Consider the following 15,984-nt stretch of genomic DNA (forward strand, 5'->3'; position numbering starts at 1 on the left):
AACCACCAAATGCGATATATAAATGTTCAGTAGATTCCAGACCATAAAACAAAACGGGCATGACATAAAATACATCTTTGAGGGCATTTGGAAAATTGGAATACAAACTATTAGATATTATTGCATTAATTTTCGTCAGTATATAGTGGTATATTAGTGGATATGTAGAGAAATGGCAGTCTTAGAGGCATGGAAAGAGTAAATGTGGCAAAATGGAACGATTTGGTGATGAAGGGTACACTGGTGTTCGTTATACTGTTTTTTTTTTTGAATTTTTGAATTTTATTTTTTTAATACAGCAGCTACTTATTAGTCATCCATTTTATACACATCAGTGTATACATGTCAATACCAATCGCCCAATTCAGCACACCACCCTCCCCCCCACCAATGCTTTCTCCCCTTGGTGTCCATACGTTTGTTCTCTATTCCTGTGTCTCAATTTCTGCCTGGCAAACCGGTTCATCTGTACCATTTTTCTAGGTTCCACATATATGCGTTAATATACGATATTTGTTTTTCTCACTCTGACTAACTTCAGTCTGTGTGACAGTCTCTAGAAGCATCCACATTTCTACAAATGACTCAGTTTCGTTCCTTTTTATGGCTGAGTAATATGCCATTCTATATGTGTACCACAACTTCTTTATCCATTCGTCTGTCAATGGGCATTTAGGTTGTTTCCATAACCTGGCTATTGTAAATAGTGCTGCAATGAACACTGGGGTGCATGTGTCTTTTTGAATTGTGGTTTTCTCTGGGTATATGCCCAGTAGTGGGATTGCTGGATCATATGGTAATTCTATTTTTAGTTTTTTAAGGAACTTCAATACTGTTCTCCATAGTGGCTGTATCAAATTACATTCCCACCAACAGCGCAAGAGGGTTCCCTTTTCTCCATACTCTATCCAGTATTTGTTGTTTGTAGATTTTCTGATGAAGCCCATTCTAACTGGTGTGGGGTGAAATCTCATTGTAGTTTCGCTTTGCATTTCTCTAATAATTAGCAATATTGAGCAGCTTTTCATGTGCTTTTTGGCCATCTGTATGTCTTCTTTGGAGAAATGTCTATTTAGGTCTCTGCCAATTTTTGGATTGGGTTGTTTGTTTTTTTAATATTGAGCTGCATGAGCTGTTTATATATTTTGGAGATTAATCCTTTGTCCGTTGATTTGTTTGCAAATATTTTCTCCCATTCTGAGGGTTGTCTTCTTGTCTTGTTTATGGTTTCCTTTGCTGTGCAAAAGCTTTTAAGTTTCATGAGGTCCCATTAGTTTACTTTGTTTTTATTTCCATTACTCTAGGAGGTGGATCAAAAAAGATCTTGCTGTGATTTATGTCAAAGAGTTTTCTTCCTATGTTTCCCTCTAAGAGTTTTATAGTGTCCGGTCTTACATTTAGGTCTACAATGCATTTTGAGTTTATTTTTGTGTATGGTGTTAGGGAGTGTTCTTTCATTCTTTTACATGTAGCTGTCCAGTTTTCCAGGCACCACTTATTGAAGAGACTGTCTTTTCTCCATTGTATATCCTTGCCTCCTTTGTCATAGATTAGTTGACCATAGGTGTGTGGGTTTATCTCTGGGCTTTTCATCCTGTTCCACTGATCTCTGTTTCTGTTTTTGTGCCAGTACCATATTGTTTTGATTACTGTAGGTTTTTAGTATAGTCTGAAGTCAGGGAGTCTGATTCCTCCAGCTCCATTTTTTTCCCTCAAGATTGCGTTGCCTATTTGGGGTCTTCCGTGTCTCCATACAAATTTTAAGATTTTTTATCCTAGTTCTGTAAAACATGCCATTGGTAATTTGATAGGGATTGCAATGAATCTGTAGATTGCTTTGGGTAGTACAGTCATTTTCACAATACTGATTCTTCCAATCCAAGAACATGGTATATCTCTCCATTTGTTGGTATCATCTTTAATTTCTTTCATCAGTGTCTTACAGTTTTTGGCATACAGGTTTTTGTCTCCCTAGGTAGGTTTATTCCTAGGTATTTTACTCTTTTTGTTGCAATGGTAAACAGGTGTGTTTCCTTACTTTCTCTTTCAGATTTTTCATCATTAGTGTATAGGAATGCAAGAGACTTCTGTGCATTAATTTTGTATCCTACTATGTTACCAAATTCATTGATTAGCTCTAGTAGCTTTCTGGTGGCATCTTTAGGATCCTCTATGCATAGTATCATGTCATCTGCAAACAGTGACAGTTTTACTTCTCCTTTTCCAATTTGTGTTTCTTTTATTTCTTTTTCTTCTCTGATTGCTGTGGCTAGGACTTCCAAAACTATGTTGAATAATATTGGTGACAGTGGATGTCCTTGTTTTGTTCCTGATCTTAGAGGAAATGCTTTCAGTTTTTCACCATTGAGAATGATGTTTGCTGTGGGTTTGTCATATATTGCCTTTATTATGTTGAGGTAGGTTCCCTCTATGCCCACTTTCTGGAGATTTTTTTATCATAAATGGGTGTTGAATTTTGTCAAAAGCTTTTTCTGCATCTATTGAGATGATCATATGGTTTTTCTTCTTCAATTTGTTAATATGGTGTATCACACTGATTGATTTGCATATACTGAAGAATCCTTGCATCCCTGGGATAAATCCCACTTGATCATGGTGTATGATCCTTTTAATCTCTTGTTGGATTATGTTTGCTAGTATTTTGTTGAGGATTTTTCCATCTATATTCATCAATGATATTGGTCTGTAATTTTCTTTTTTTGTAGTATCTTTGTCTGGTTTTGGTATCAGGGTGGTGGTGACCTCATAGAATGAGTTTGGGAGTGTTCATTCCTCTGCAAGTTTTTGGAAGAGTTTGAGCAGGATGGCTGTTAGCTCTCCTCTAAATATTTGACAGAATTCACCTGTGAAGCCATCTGGTCCTGGACTTTTGTTTGTTGGGAGTTTTTTACTCACAGTTTCAATTTCAGTACTTGTGACTGGTCTGTTCATGTTTTCTACTTCTTTCTGGTTCAGTCTTGGAAGATTATACCTTTCTAAGAATTTGTCCATTTCTTCCAGTTTGTCCATTTTATTGGCATGGAGTTGCTTGTAGTAGTCTCTTAGGATGCTTTGTATTTCTGTGGTGTCTGTTGTAACTTCTCCTATTTAATTTCTGACTTTATTGATTTGAGTCCTCTCCCTCTTTTTCTTGACGAGTCTGGCTAATGGTTTTTCAATTTTGTTTATCTTCTCAAAGAACCAGCTTTTAGTTTTATTGATCTCTGCTATTGTTTCCTTTGTTTCTATTTCATTTATTTCTGCTCTGATCTTTATGATTTCTTTCGTCCTGCTAACTCTGGGTTTTGTTTGTTCTTCTTTCTCTAGTTCCTTTAGGTGTAAAGTTAGATTGTTTGAGATTTTTCTTGTTTCTTGAGGTAGGCTTGTATAGCTATAAACTTCCCTCTTAGAACTGTTTTGCTGCATCCCATAGGTTTTGGATCGTCATGTCTCCATTGTCATTTGTTTCTAGGTATTTTTTGATTTCCTCTTTGATTTCTTCAGTGATCTCTTGGTTACTTAGTAACATATTGTTTAGCCTCCATGTGTTTGTGTTTTATACGTTTTTTCCCTGTAATCGATTTCTAATCTCATAGCATTGTGCTCAGAAAAGATGTTTCATATGATTTCAATTTTCTTAAATTTACTGAGGCTTGATTTGTGACCCAAGATGTGATCTACCCTGGAGAATGTTCCGTGCACACTTGAAAAGAAAGTGTAATCTGTCGTTTTTGGATGGAATGTCATAAATATCAATTAAATCTATCTGGTCTATTGTGTCATTTAAAGCTTGTGTTTCCTTATTAATTTTTTGTTTGGATGATCTGTACATTAGTGAAAGTGAGGTGTTAAACTCTCCCCCACTATTATTGTGTTACTGTCGATTTCCTCTTTTATAGCTATTAGCAGTTGCCTTATGTATTGAGGTGCTCCTATATTGGGTGATATGTATTTATAATTGTTATATCTTCTTCTTGGATTGATCCCTTGATCATTATGTAGTGTCCTTCCTTGTCTCCTGTAACATTCTTTATTTTAAAGTCTATTTTATCTGATATGAGTATGGCTACTCCAGCTTTCTTTTGATTTCCATTTGCATGGAATATCTTTTTCCATCCCCTCACTTTCAGTCTGTATGTGTCCCTAGGTCTGAAGTGGGTATCTTGTAGACAGCATAAATATAGGTCTTGTTTTTTTATCCATTCAGCAAGCCTGTGTCTTTTGCTTGGAGCATTTAATCCATTCATGTTCAAGGTAATTATTGATATGTATGTTCCTATTACCATATTCTTAATTTTTTTGCGCTTGTTTTCGTAGGTCCTTTTCTTCTCTTGTGTTTCCCACTTAGAGAAGTTCCTTTAGCATTTGTTGTAGAGCTGGTTTGGTGGTGCTGAATTCTCTTAGCTTTTGCTTGTCCGTAAAGCTTTTGATTTCTCCATTGAATCTGAATGAGATCCTTGCTGGGTAATCTTGGTTGTAGGTTCTTCCCTTTCATCACTTTAAGTATATCATGCCACTCCCTTCTGGCTTGTAGAGTTTCTGCTGAGAAATCAGCTGTTAACCTTATGGGAGTTCCCTTGCATGCTATTTGTCGTTTTTCCCTTGCTGCTTTCAATAATTTTTCTTTGTCTTTAATTTTTGCCACTTTGATTACTATGTGTCTCGGTGTGTTTTTCCTTGGGTTTATCCTGTATGGGACTCTCTGTGCTCCCGGGACTTGCGTGGCTATTTCCTTTCCCACGTTAGGGAAGTTTTTGACTATAATCTCTTCAAATATTTTCTCTGGTCCTCTCTCTCTCTCTTCTCCTTCTGGGACCCCTATAATGTGAATGTTGTGGTGTTTCATGTTGTCCCAGAGGTCTCTTAGGCTGTCTTCAATTCTTTTCATTCTTTTTTCTTTATTCTGTTCCACGGCAGTGAATTCCACCATTCTGTCTTCCAGGTCACTTATCCGTTCTTCTGCCTCAGTTATTTTGCTATTGATTCCTTCTAGTGTAGTTTTCATTTCAGTTATTGTATTTTCATCTGTGTTCTTTAATTCTTCTAGATCTTGGTTAAACATTTCTTGCATCTTCTCGATCTTCGCCTCCATTCTTTTTCTGAGGTCCTGGATCATCTTCACTATCATTATTCTGAATTCTTTTTCTGGAAGGTTGCCTATCTCCACTTCATTTAGTCGTTTTTCCTGGGGTTTTATTTTGTTCCTTCATCTGGTACATAGCCCTCTGCCTTTTCATCTTGTCTAACTCTCTGTGAATGTGGTTTTTGTTCCACAGGCTGCAGGACTGTAGTTCTTCTTGCTTCTGCTGTCTGCCTCTGGTAGATGAGGCTATCTAAGAGGCTTGTGCAAGTTTCCTGATGGGAGGGACTGGTGGTGGGTAGAGCTGGCTGTTGTTCTGGTGGGCAGAGCTCAGTAAAACTTTAATCTGCTTGTCTGCTGATGAGTGGGGCTGGGTTCCCTCCCTGTTGGTTGTTTGGCCTGAGGCGACCCAACGCTGGAGCCTTCCCCCGGCTCTTTGGTGGTGATAATGGCAGACTCTTGGAGGGCTCACACCAAGGAGTACTTCCCACAACTTCTGCTGTCAGTGTCCTTGTCCTCACTTTGAGACACAGCCACCCCCCCGCCTTGGCAGGAGACCCTCCAACACTAGCAGGTAGGTCTGGTTCAGTCTCCTATGGGGTCACTGCTCCTTCCCCTGGGTCCCGATGCACACACTACTTTGTGTGTGCCCTCCAAGAGTGGAGTCTCTGTTTCCCCCAGTCCTGTCGAAGTCCTATAATCAAATCCCGCTAGACTTCAAAGTCTGATTCTCTAGGAATCCCTCCTCCCGTTGCCAGACCCCCAGTTTGGGAAGTCTGACATAGGGCTCAGAACCTTCACACCAGTGGGTGGACCTCTGTGGTATAAGCATTCTCCAGTTTGTGAGTCACCCAGACAGCAGTTATGGGATTTGATTTTATTGTGATTACGCCCCTCCTACCGTCTCATTGTGGCTTCTCCTTTGTCTTTGGATGTGGGGTATCATTTTTGGTGAGTTCCAGTGTCTTCCTGTCGATGTCTGTTCAGCAGTTAGTTGTGATTCTGGTGTTCTCGCAAGAGGAAATGATAGCACGTCCTTATATAGTATTCTTTCAATGCCCCTATAGTTTAAACTTTTTTTCCCTGAAGTTGGAGGAAGGAGATACAATTTTTTGTGACATGCATCTCTTGCCTTCCTTTCATCAGCTCTCCAACAACTTTTAAATTGCTACTCACTTGGGATTTATAAGGAACGTAGAAATAGAACAGAAGACTATTCCTCTCAGTAGGTGAGCCTTATGTTTTAATTAATGGAATTAGGAACTGGTTGAAAGGTACAGAATTCTAACATTTTCAAAATCTCACTGATGATTTTATGTCAGAGTAATTTCAAATAGCTCTGAGTCTGGGTACTTTTAAATAACCTTACCAAACTATGCCATTTGAGATCAATTTTTAAAGGGAGATAAAATTATACAGTGCCAACATCATTCTCTTTTGTGAAAGATCTCCTTCCCCTGCATGCCTGCTGCTCCTGAACACACACTTCCATTAGAACCACTATTTTCGTATATCATACTGGCAAGTGTGTTCCCACTGAATTGTAAAACTTCACAAGGTAAGTACCATGTTCTAACCCCAGAATTTAGCATAGAACTATGGCATAAAACAGGAACTCGACAAACATTAGTTGAATAAAGGAATAGGTAAAATAAAGATATAAGGTGAAGATTTTTCAAGGGAAACTAAAAACATGAATATTTTAACATCTAATGATGTTGCTTCTGTAACATGACTGGTAGGGGAAAGAGGAAGGAGGGACCACATATAATAACAACTTTAAAATGTTAACTGTTCATCACATGGGCCTTTGTCAGAGGGTTAGGAGAAGTCTCTGGAGTATAAAATAAATAGAAAAGGAGCACATGTAGGGAATGGAAATGATCATAACCTTGTATTAGGAAGCACAGTTCAACCAGAGGGCTGGCTGAGTTGTTTGTCCAAAACTTAATACATTTGCTATAAGGCTGAATTAATGAACAGAATTCTATAAATCAATAATTACATTTTATATCTTAATCGAGCACTTAAAAATTCAATAATTTCTCTTTTTCTCTGAGCTATTTACAAAGCCTATTTTAAATTCTGAGCTTTAAAAAATGAACCAAACTTTTCCCCTGAAATGTTTTTTACTTTTTTTGCAAGGTGGCTATTTGAGTAACATTTGCTATAAAACTATAATGAAATCTGTCAGGAATTGGAAAGCTAAGTATTTTACCATAACTGAAAAATGGGAGCATGTATGTGTATTTCTGAAAACACTAATGGAAATAGTGCCTCAAATGAAAATAATAATGGAAATAGTGCCTCAAATGAAAGAGAAATTATTCTTCTTAGGCCAGTCTTGAGGACTGAGTAGTAATGATAAAGAAATAACACTGGGGGAAGGAAGCAAGATGGCGGAATAGAAGGACATGAGATCACCCCTTCTTATAGAAACACCAAAAGTACATCTAACTGCTGAAAAACCACCAAGAAAAAAACGCTGAAACCTGCCAAAAAAGATACCCTACATCTGAAGACAAAGAAGCAGCTACAACAAGACAGTAGGAGGGGCAGAATTGCAATAAAATCAAATCCCATACACACCAGGAGGGGAACCCACAAATTGGAAACTAATTATATCACAGAAGTTCTCCCACAGGAGTGAAAGTTCTGAGCCCCATGTGGGGCTACCAAGCCTAGGGGTGTGGCAATAGAGGGAGGAGACCCCAGAGAGTCTGGGTATGAAGGCCAGTGGTTTGACTGCAGGAATTCCACAGGACTGGGGGAAACAGAAACTCCTTTCTTGGAGGGTACACACAGGGTCTGGGTGCACCAGAACCCAGGGATAAAAAGCGGTGACCTCGTAAGTGACTGGGTCAGACTTACCTGTTAGTGTTGGAGGGTCCCCTGCGAAGGCGGGGGGGGGAGGGGGCGGCTGTGGCTCACCGTGGGGACAGGGACACTGGCGGTAGCGGCTCTAGCAACTGCTCATTGGCGTGGGTCCTCTAGGATGCTGCCATCTTCTCACCAAGACCTGGCCTCACCCAACAGCCTGTAGGCACCAGTGCTGGGACGTCTCAGGCCAAACAACCAACAGGGCGGGAACACAGCCCCACCCATCAGCAGAGAGGCTGTTCAAAGTCTTCCTGAAAAAATAGCTGCCCCATAATAAACACACCCACAGACACTGTCCTGCCCACCAGTGGGATAAAACCCAGCTCCACCCATCAGTGGGTGGGTACCAGTCCCTCCCACCAGCAAACCTGCACAAGCCTCTTAGCCAGCCTCATCCACCAGCGGGCAAACAGCAGAAGATGGAAAAACTACAAGCCTGCAAAACGGAAACCACAATCATAGAAAGTTACACAAAATGAGATGGCAGAGAAATATGGTGCATATGAAGGAACATGACAAAAACCCAGAAGAACTAAGTGAAGTGGAGACAGGCAATCTACCTGAAAAAGAATTCAGAGTAATGAGAGTAAAGATGATCCAAGATCTTGGAAAAAGAATGGAGGCACAGATTGAGAAGATACAAGAAATGTTTAACAAAGACCTAGAAGAACAAGAACAAACAAACAAAGATGAACAATACAATAACTGAAATGAAAAATATACTAGAAGAAATCAATAGCAAAATAACTGAGGCAGAAAAACGGATAAGTGACCTGGAAGACAGAATGGTGGAAATCACTGCTATGGAACAGAATAAAGAAAAAAGAATGAAAAAAATGAGGACAGTTTAAGAGATCTCTGGGACAACATGAAATGCACAAACATTCGCATTATAGGGGTCCCAGAAGGGAAAGAGAGAGAGAGAGAATGGGCCTGAGAAAATATTTTAAGAGATAATAGCTGAAAACTTTCCTAACATGGGAAAGGAAACAGTCATCCAAGTCCAGGAAGTGCAGAGTCCCAGGCAGGATGAATGCAAGGAGGAACGTGCCAAGACACATAGTAATCAAATTGACAAAACTTAAAGACAAAGAAAAAATATTAAAAGCAACAAGGGAAGAGCAACAAATAACATACAAGAGAACCGCATGAGGTTATCAGCTGATTTTTCAGCAGAAACTCCGCAGGCCAGAAGGAAGTGGCACAATATATTTAAAGTGATTAAAGGGAAGAACCTACAGCCAAGAATACTTTACCCAGCAAGGTTCTCATTCAGATTCGACCAAGAAATCAAAAGCTTTACAGACAAGCAAAAGCTAAGAGAATTCAGCACCACCAGACCAGCTTTTCAAAAAATGCTAAAGGAAGTCCTCTAGGTGGAAAAGGCCACAACTAGAAACAAGATAATTATGAATGGAAAAGCTCACCAGTAAACACAAACATATATAGTAAAGGTAAGAAATCATCTGTACACAAATATAAAATCAAAACCAGCAATTACGAGGAGAGCAAAAATGTAGGATATTGGAAACTCATTTGAAATTAAAAGACCAGCAACTTAAACCAATCTTGTTTATATATAGACTGCTACATTGAAACCTCCTATTATCCACAAAACAAAAACCTACAATAGATACACACACAAAAAAGAAAAAAGAATCCAAACACAACACTAAAGTTAGTCATCAAATCACAAGAGAACAAAAGAGAAGAAAAAACACCTACAAAAACAAATCCAAAACAATTAACAAAATGGCAATAAGAACATCCACATCGATAATTACCTTAAATGTAAACAGATTACATGCTCCAACCAAAAGACACAGACAGGCTAAATGGATACAACAACAAGACCCATATATATGCTGTCTACAAGAGACCCACTTCAGACCAAGGGACACATACAGACTGAAAGTGAGAGGCTGGAAAAAAGGTATTCCATGCAAATGGAAATCAAAGATAGCTGGAGTAGTAATACTCATATGAAATAAAATAGACTTTAAAATAAAGACTGTTACAAGACACCAACAAGAACACTACATAATGATCAAGGGATCCATCCAAGAGGAAGATATAACAATTGTAACAATTGCACCCAACACAGGAGCACCTCAATATATAAGGCAAATGCGAACAGCCATAACAGGAGGAATCAACAGTAACACAATAATAGTGGGGGACTTTAAGACCCTACTTACATCAATGCACAGATCATCCAGACAGAAAATCAATAAGGATACACAGGCCTTAAATGACATATTAGACCAGATGGACTTAATTGATACTTATAGAGCATTCCATCCAAAAGCAGCAGAATACACATTCTTCTCAAGTGTACATGGAACATTCTCCAGGACTGATCACATGCTGGGCCACAAATCAAGCCTCAGTAAATTTAAGAAAACTGAAATCATATTAAGCATCTTTTCCAACCCCAACACTGTGACATTAAAAATCAACTAACAGAAAAAAACTGTAAAAAACACCCACACATGGAGGCTAAACAATATGCTACTAAATAACCAATGGATCACTCATGAAATCAAAAAAAGCACTTAGAGACAAATGAAAATGAAAGCATGACGATCCAAAACCTATGGGACCCAGCAAAAGCAGTTCTAAGAGGGAAGTTTATAGCAATACAATCTTATCTCAGGAAACAAGAAAAATCTCAAATAAACAACCTAAGCTTACACCTAAAGCAACTAGAGAAAGAAGAATAAACAAAACCCAAAGTTAGTAGAAGGAAAGAAATCATAAATATCAGAGCAGAAATAAATGAAATGGAGACAAAAAAAAAACAATAGAAAAGATCCACAAAACTAAAAGCTGGTTCTTTGAAAAGATAAACAAAATTGACAAACCTTTAGCCAGACTCATCAAGAGGGAGATGGCTCAAATCAATAAAATTAGAAACGAAAAGGTGAAGTCACAATGGACACCACAGAATAAGAGACTACTACATGCAACTATATGCCAATAAAATGGACAACCTAGAAGAAATGGACAAATTCTTAGAAAGCTGCAATATCTCAAGACTGAACCAAGAAGACATAGAAAATATGAACAGACCAATCACAAGTACTGAAATTGAAACTGTGATTTAAAAACTCCCAACAAACAAAAGCCGAGGACCAGATGGCTTCACAGGCGCATTCTATCAAATATTTAGAGAAGAGTTAACACGTATCCTTCAGAAACTGTTCCAGAAAATTGCAGAAGGAACACCCTCAAACTCATTCCATGAGGCCACCATCATGCTGATAACAAAACCAAAGATACCATAAAAAAAGAAAATTACAGGCCAATATCACTGATGAATATAGATGCAAAATCCTCAACAAAATACTAGCAATATGAATCCAACAGTACATTAAAAGGATCATACACTATGATCAAGTGGGATTTATCCCAGGGATGCAAGGATTTTTCAATATCTGCAAATCAATCAGTGCAGTACACCACATCAAAAAATTAAAGGATAAAAAACATGATCATCTCAATAGATGCAGAAAAAGCTTTTGACAAAATTCAGCACCCATTTATGGTAAAAAACTGAAAGCATTTCCTCTAATATCAGGAACAAGAGAAGGATGTTGACTCTCACCACTATTATTCAACATAGTTTTGGAAGTCCTAGCCATGGCAATCAGAGAAGAAAAAGAAATAAAGGAAATCCAAATTGGAAAAGAAGTAGTAAAACTCACTGTTTGCAGATGACATGATACTATACATAGAAAAATCCTAAAGATGCTACCAGAAAACTACTAGAGCTCATCAATGAATTCAGTAAAGTTGCAGGACACAAAATTAATACGCAGAAATCTGTTGCATTTCTATACAGTAACAAAAAAAGATCAGAAAGAGAAATTAAAGAAACAATTCCATTTACCATCACATCAAAAAAATAAAGTATCTAGGAATAGGGCTTCCCTGGTGGCGCAGTGGTTGAGAGTCCGCCTGCTGATGCAGGGGACACGGGTTCATGCCCCGGTCCGGGAAGATCCCACATGCCGCGGAGCAGCTGCGCCCGTGAGCCATGGCCACTGAGCCTGTGCGTCCGGAGCCTGTTGCTCCGCAACGGGAGAGGCCACAAAAGTGAGAGGCCCGTGTACCCAAAAAAAAAAAAAAAAAAAAATCTAGGAATAAACTTACCTAAGGAGGCAAAAGATCTGTACTCTGAAAACTTTAAGACCCTGGTGAAAGAAATAAAAAATGACAAAAACTGATGGAAAGATATACCATGTTCTTGGACTGGAAGAATCAATATTGTCAAAATGAGTATACTACACAGGCAATCTACAGCTTCAATGAAATTCCTATCAAATTACCAATGGAGGGCTTCCCTGGTTGCACAGTGGTTGAGAATCTGCCTGCTAATGCAGGGGACACAGGTTCGAGCCCTGGTCTGGGAGGATCCCACATGCCACGGAGCAACTAGGCCCGTGAGCCACAACTACTGAGCCTGCGCGTCTGGAGCTTGTGCTCCGCAACAAGAGAGGCCACGGCAGTGAGAGGCCTGCGCACCGCGATGAAGAGTGGCCCCCGCTTGCCACAACTAGAGAAAGCCCTCGCACAGAAACGAAGACCCAACACAGCAAAAATAAATCAATTAATTAATAAACTCCTATCCCCAACATCTTCTTTAAAAAAAAAAAAAATTACCAATGGAATTTTTCACACAACTAGAACAAAACAATATTAAAATTTGTATGGAGACACAGAAGACCTCAAATGGCTAAAGCAATCTTGAAAAAGAAAAACAGATCTGGAAGAATCAGGCTCCCTGACTTCAGACTATACTACAAAGCTACAGTCAACAAAACAATATGATACTGGTACAAAAATAGAAATATAGATCAATGGAACAGGATAGAAAGCCCAGAAATAAACCCACGCACCTATGGTCAATTAGTCTACAACAAAGGAGGCAAGACTATACAATGGAGAAAAGACAGTCTCTTCAACAAATGGAGCTGGGAAAACTGAACAGCTACATGCAAAAAATAAAATTAGAACAATCTTTAACACCATACACAAAAATAAACTCAAAATGGACTAAAGACCTAAATGTAAGGCCAGACACTATAAAACGCTTAGAGGAAAACATAGGCAGAACACCCTTTGACATAAATCACAGCAAGATCCATTTTGACCCACCTCCTAGAGTAATGAAAACAAAAACAAATGAGACCTAATTAAACTTAAAAGCTTTTGCACAGCAAAGGAAACCATAAACAAGACGAAAAGACAATCCTCAGAATGGGAGAAAATATTTGCAAATGAATCAACTGACAAGGGATTAATCTCCAAAATGTACAAACAACTCATGCAGGTCAATATCAAAAAGACAAACAACACAATCAAAAAGTGGGCACAAGACCTAAATAGACTCTTCTCCAAAGAAGACATACAGGTGGCCAACAGGCACATGAAAAGATGCTCAACTTCACCATTAAAGAAATGCAAATCAAAACTATGATGAGGTATTACCTCACACTGGTCAGAATGGCCATCATCAAAAAATCTACACACAATGAATGCTGGAGAGGGTGTGGAGAAAGGGGAACCCTCCTACACTGTTGGTGGGAATGTAAATTGATACAGCCACTATGGAGAACAGTATGGCGGTGCCTTAAGAAACTAAAAATAGAGCTATCATATGATCCAGCAATCCCACTACTGGGCAAATATCCTGAGAAAAACATGGTTTGAAAGGATACATGCATCCCAATGTTCATTGCAGCACTATTTACATGGAAGCAACTTAAATGTCCATCAACAGATGAATGGATAAAGAAGATGTGGTACATAAATACAATGGAATATTACTCAGCCATTAAAAAGAATGAAATAATGCCACTTGCAGCAACATGGATGGATGTGGAGACTATCAGGTGATAGTCTCCAGTGAAGTAAGTCAGACAAAGACAAATATAATATGGTATTACTTATATGCGGAATCTTAAAAAAAATGATACAAATGAACTCATTTACAAAACAGAAACAGATTCACAGACTTATAGAACCAACTTATGGTTACCGGGGGTAAGCGTGGAGGGGAAGGGACAGATTGGGAGTTTGGGATTGACATGTACACACTGCTGGAAACAGTTGGAACAGATATTGGAAACAGATAACCAACAAGGACCTTACTGTATAGCACAGGGAACTCTGCTCAATACTCTGTAATAACCTAAATGGGAAAAGAATATGAAAAAGAATAGATACACATATATGTATAACTGAATCACTTTGCTGTACACCTGAAGCTACCACAACATTGTTAATCAACTCTACTCCAATATAAAATAAAAATTTTAAAAAATGAAATATCATATTAAAGAAGCTTCTGGTCTTTAAATGAAAAGAGAAACTGAAAGGGTAACTAGGATTTGCTACTTGAAGCACTGCCACCTGCTAGGACATAGTTAACACCAGAGTATGAAAGAAAACTTTCCTTTAAAATTCACTGGGCAATTTTTATGAACTCATTTTTTGTAAGGCAGGAAAAATAATCAGGCAAGCAAAGGTGAGGTATCTTTGGAAAATTTAATTTGGACCATATTTTCTTTCTTTTGCTTAAAACATCAAATATTTCCATACACTTTGGGTTCCACAACTTACAAAGGGGCAGTGGGTTTCCTGCAGTTACATACTGTACCCAACTTTCTATAGAAAGATCAGACATTTTCCAACCTTGCTTTTGAGTATTTTCTTAAAAATGCTTTAAAGGTTCCTTACAGTCAATGGCAAGTAAAACAAAGTAAGGCTTTATTTTCTCCTTTTTCCCCATTTTTGGTACTGCATGTTGGAGGAATAAGGAAGGAAGACTTGTCACATCAGTGTCGGTACCCTGGGGATCACTGCTGAGTCCTCCACGTGTATCCATATCATCGAGGCCCTGATGTACCCCTGCACAGAGGAACCTGAGATGGGTAAGTGCTGAACAGCCTGTCACAGCCATTTCGCAGCACAGGGGGTCTGTGGCTGCTGGTTTCTGTCAGTGTTCACAGGGCTCCTGGACTCCAGGGGTAACAAAGGAACTAGGATCAAATCACGACCAGAGGTCTCCCACCTGGCACTGCAGTACCACAGGTTCACATCTGTGGGCCTTACAATGTGCATTTAAAGACTAAATGTAATTACTGAAAATAACACAAGAAAAAAAACCCATTACTAATTCCCATATCAAATTACTAGAATGAAAATAAAAGCATTTGTCTGATAAAACATGTTTTCTATGTCAGATGAAAGCAACTCCCTTGCAAGATAATCTCAGTAATGTATATTTGTCACTATTCATATACTTTTGCCTGGTATACAAATTTCTGTAATTGCATCATCTGAACAGGTTTGTCATTTTTCAAACTTGTAGTCTCATTAACTTAAAAAAGGGATAGATAAGGCAGCCAAATTTAACTAATTTTGGTTGCAGAAAAACATCTCAGACATTAGCCTTCTTCTCAAGTGTTAAGAGCATATGATTAAAAGGTAACAGTTTCTTCTCTTAACAGGAAGCTAAGCAGCTATTGTTGTCAAATCTATCTTTAGTAAACACAGGGCCCTCATAAATATAAAATTAAATTCTTTTGAGGAATAGGTTTGTGATTTTAGGTATGCAGGATTTACATGTATTCGCTGAATTTTGTAGTAAACAAACATGTGGTCTTCCCATCTTTCTTTCAATACACAAGGGATTTCTCCATCGTCTCAGCAGGCTCTCACACACAGATGGCAGGCTGGTCATCTCAGCCACATGTCACGTGCTCTCAGAAGCCCTGCAAAAACTCCTGTAGCTGGGTGACGATCTCGGTGTCCACTGTTTCCATGAGGGACTGGAAGCCTTGCTCTCCCAGCAGCTCCTGCTGGGCCTTGAGCTTCTCGTAGATGAACTGCTGCAGTGACACGGTATGCACAGGGTCCTTCAGGGCCAGCTGCAGGACAGAGAGGAGCCACACTGTGTCAGAGAGGCAAAACAAGTTCCTCTTACATGTGAGTGACTCAATTCTTTGTAATGTCTT

The 15,984-nt window shown here is 38.8% G+C and overlaps 1 protein-coding gene across 5 annotated transcripts in view; it reads right to left on the bottom strand.

The window, feature by feature from the left end:
* IPO11 (importin 11) overlaps window positions 1-15,984 on the bottom strand; it is a 259,477-nt gene that overhangs the window by 19,347 nt on the left and 224,146 nt on the right. For 3 of the 5 annotated variants that reach the window (XM_027101033.1, XM_027101031.1, XM_027101038.1), the window contains exon 30: window positions 14,499-15,897. The exons of 1 other annotated variant lie outside the window; for it this stretch is intronic. In XM_027101033.1, the coding sequence (XP_026956834.1) occupies window positions 15,733-15,897 (165 nt within the window). In that variant the 3' untranslated portion in view covers window positions 14,499-15,732. Of the gene's footprint in view, window positions 1-14,498; window positions 15,921-15,984 lie in introns of those variants that run through there. One more of the 5 variants, XM_027101035.1, reaches the window with a different exon arrangement.

This window comes from Aethalodelphis obliquidens, unplaced genomic scaffold (assembly GCF_003676395.1).
Source record: "Aethalodelphis obliquidens isolate GAN/ISIS:26980383/991018 unplaced genomic scaffold, ASM367639v1 scaffold4, whole genome shotgun sequence".
NCBI lineage: Eukaryota > Metazoa > Chordata > Mammalia > Artiodactyla > Delphinidae > Aethalodelphis > Aethalodelphis obliquidens.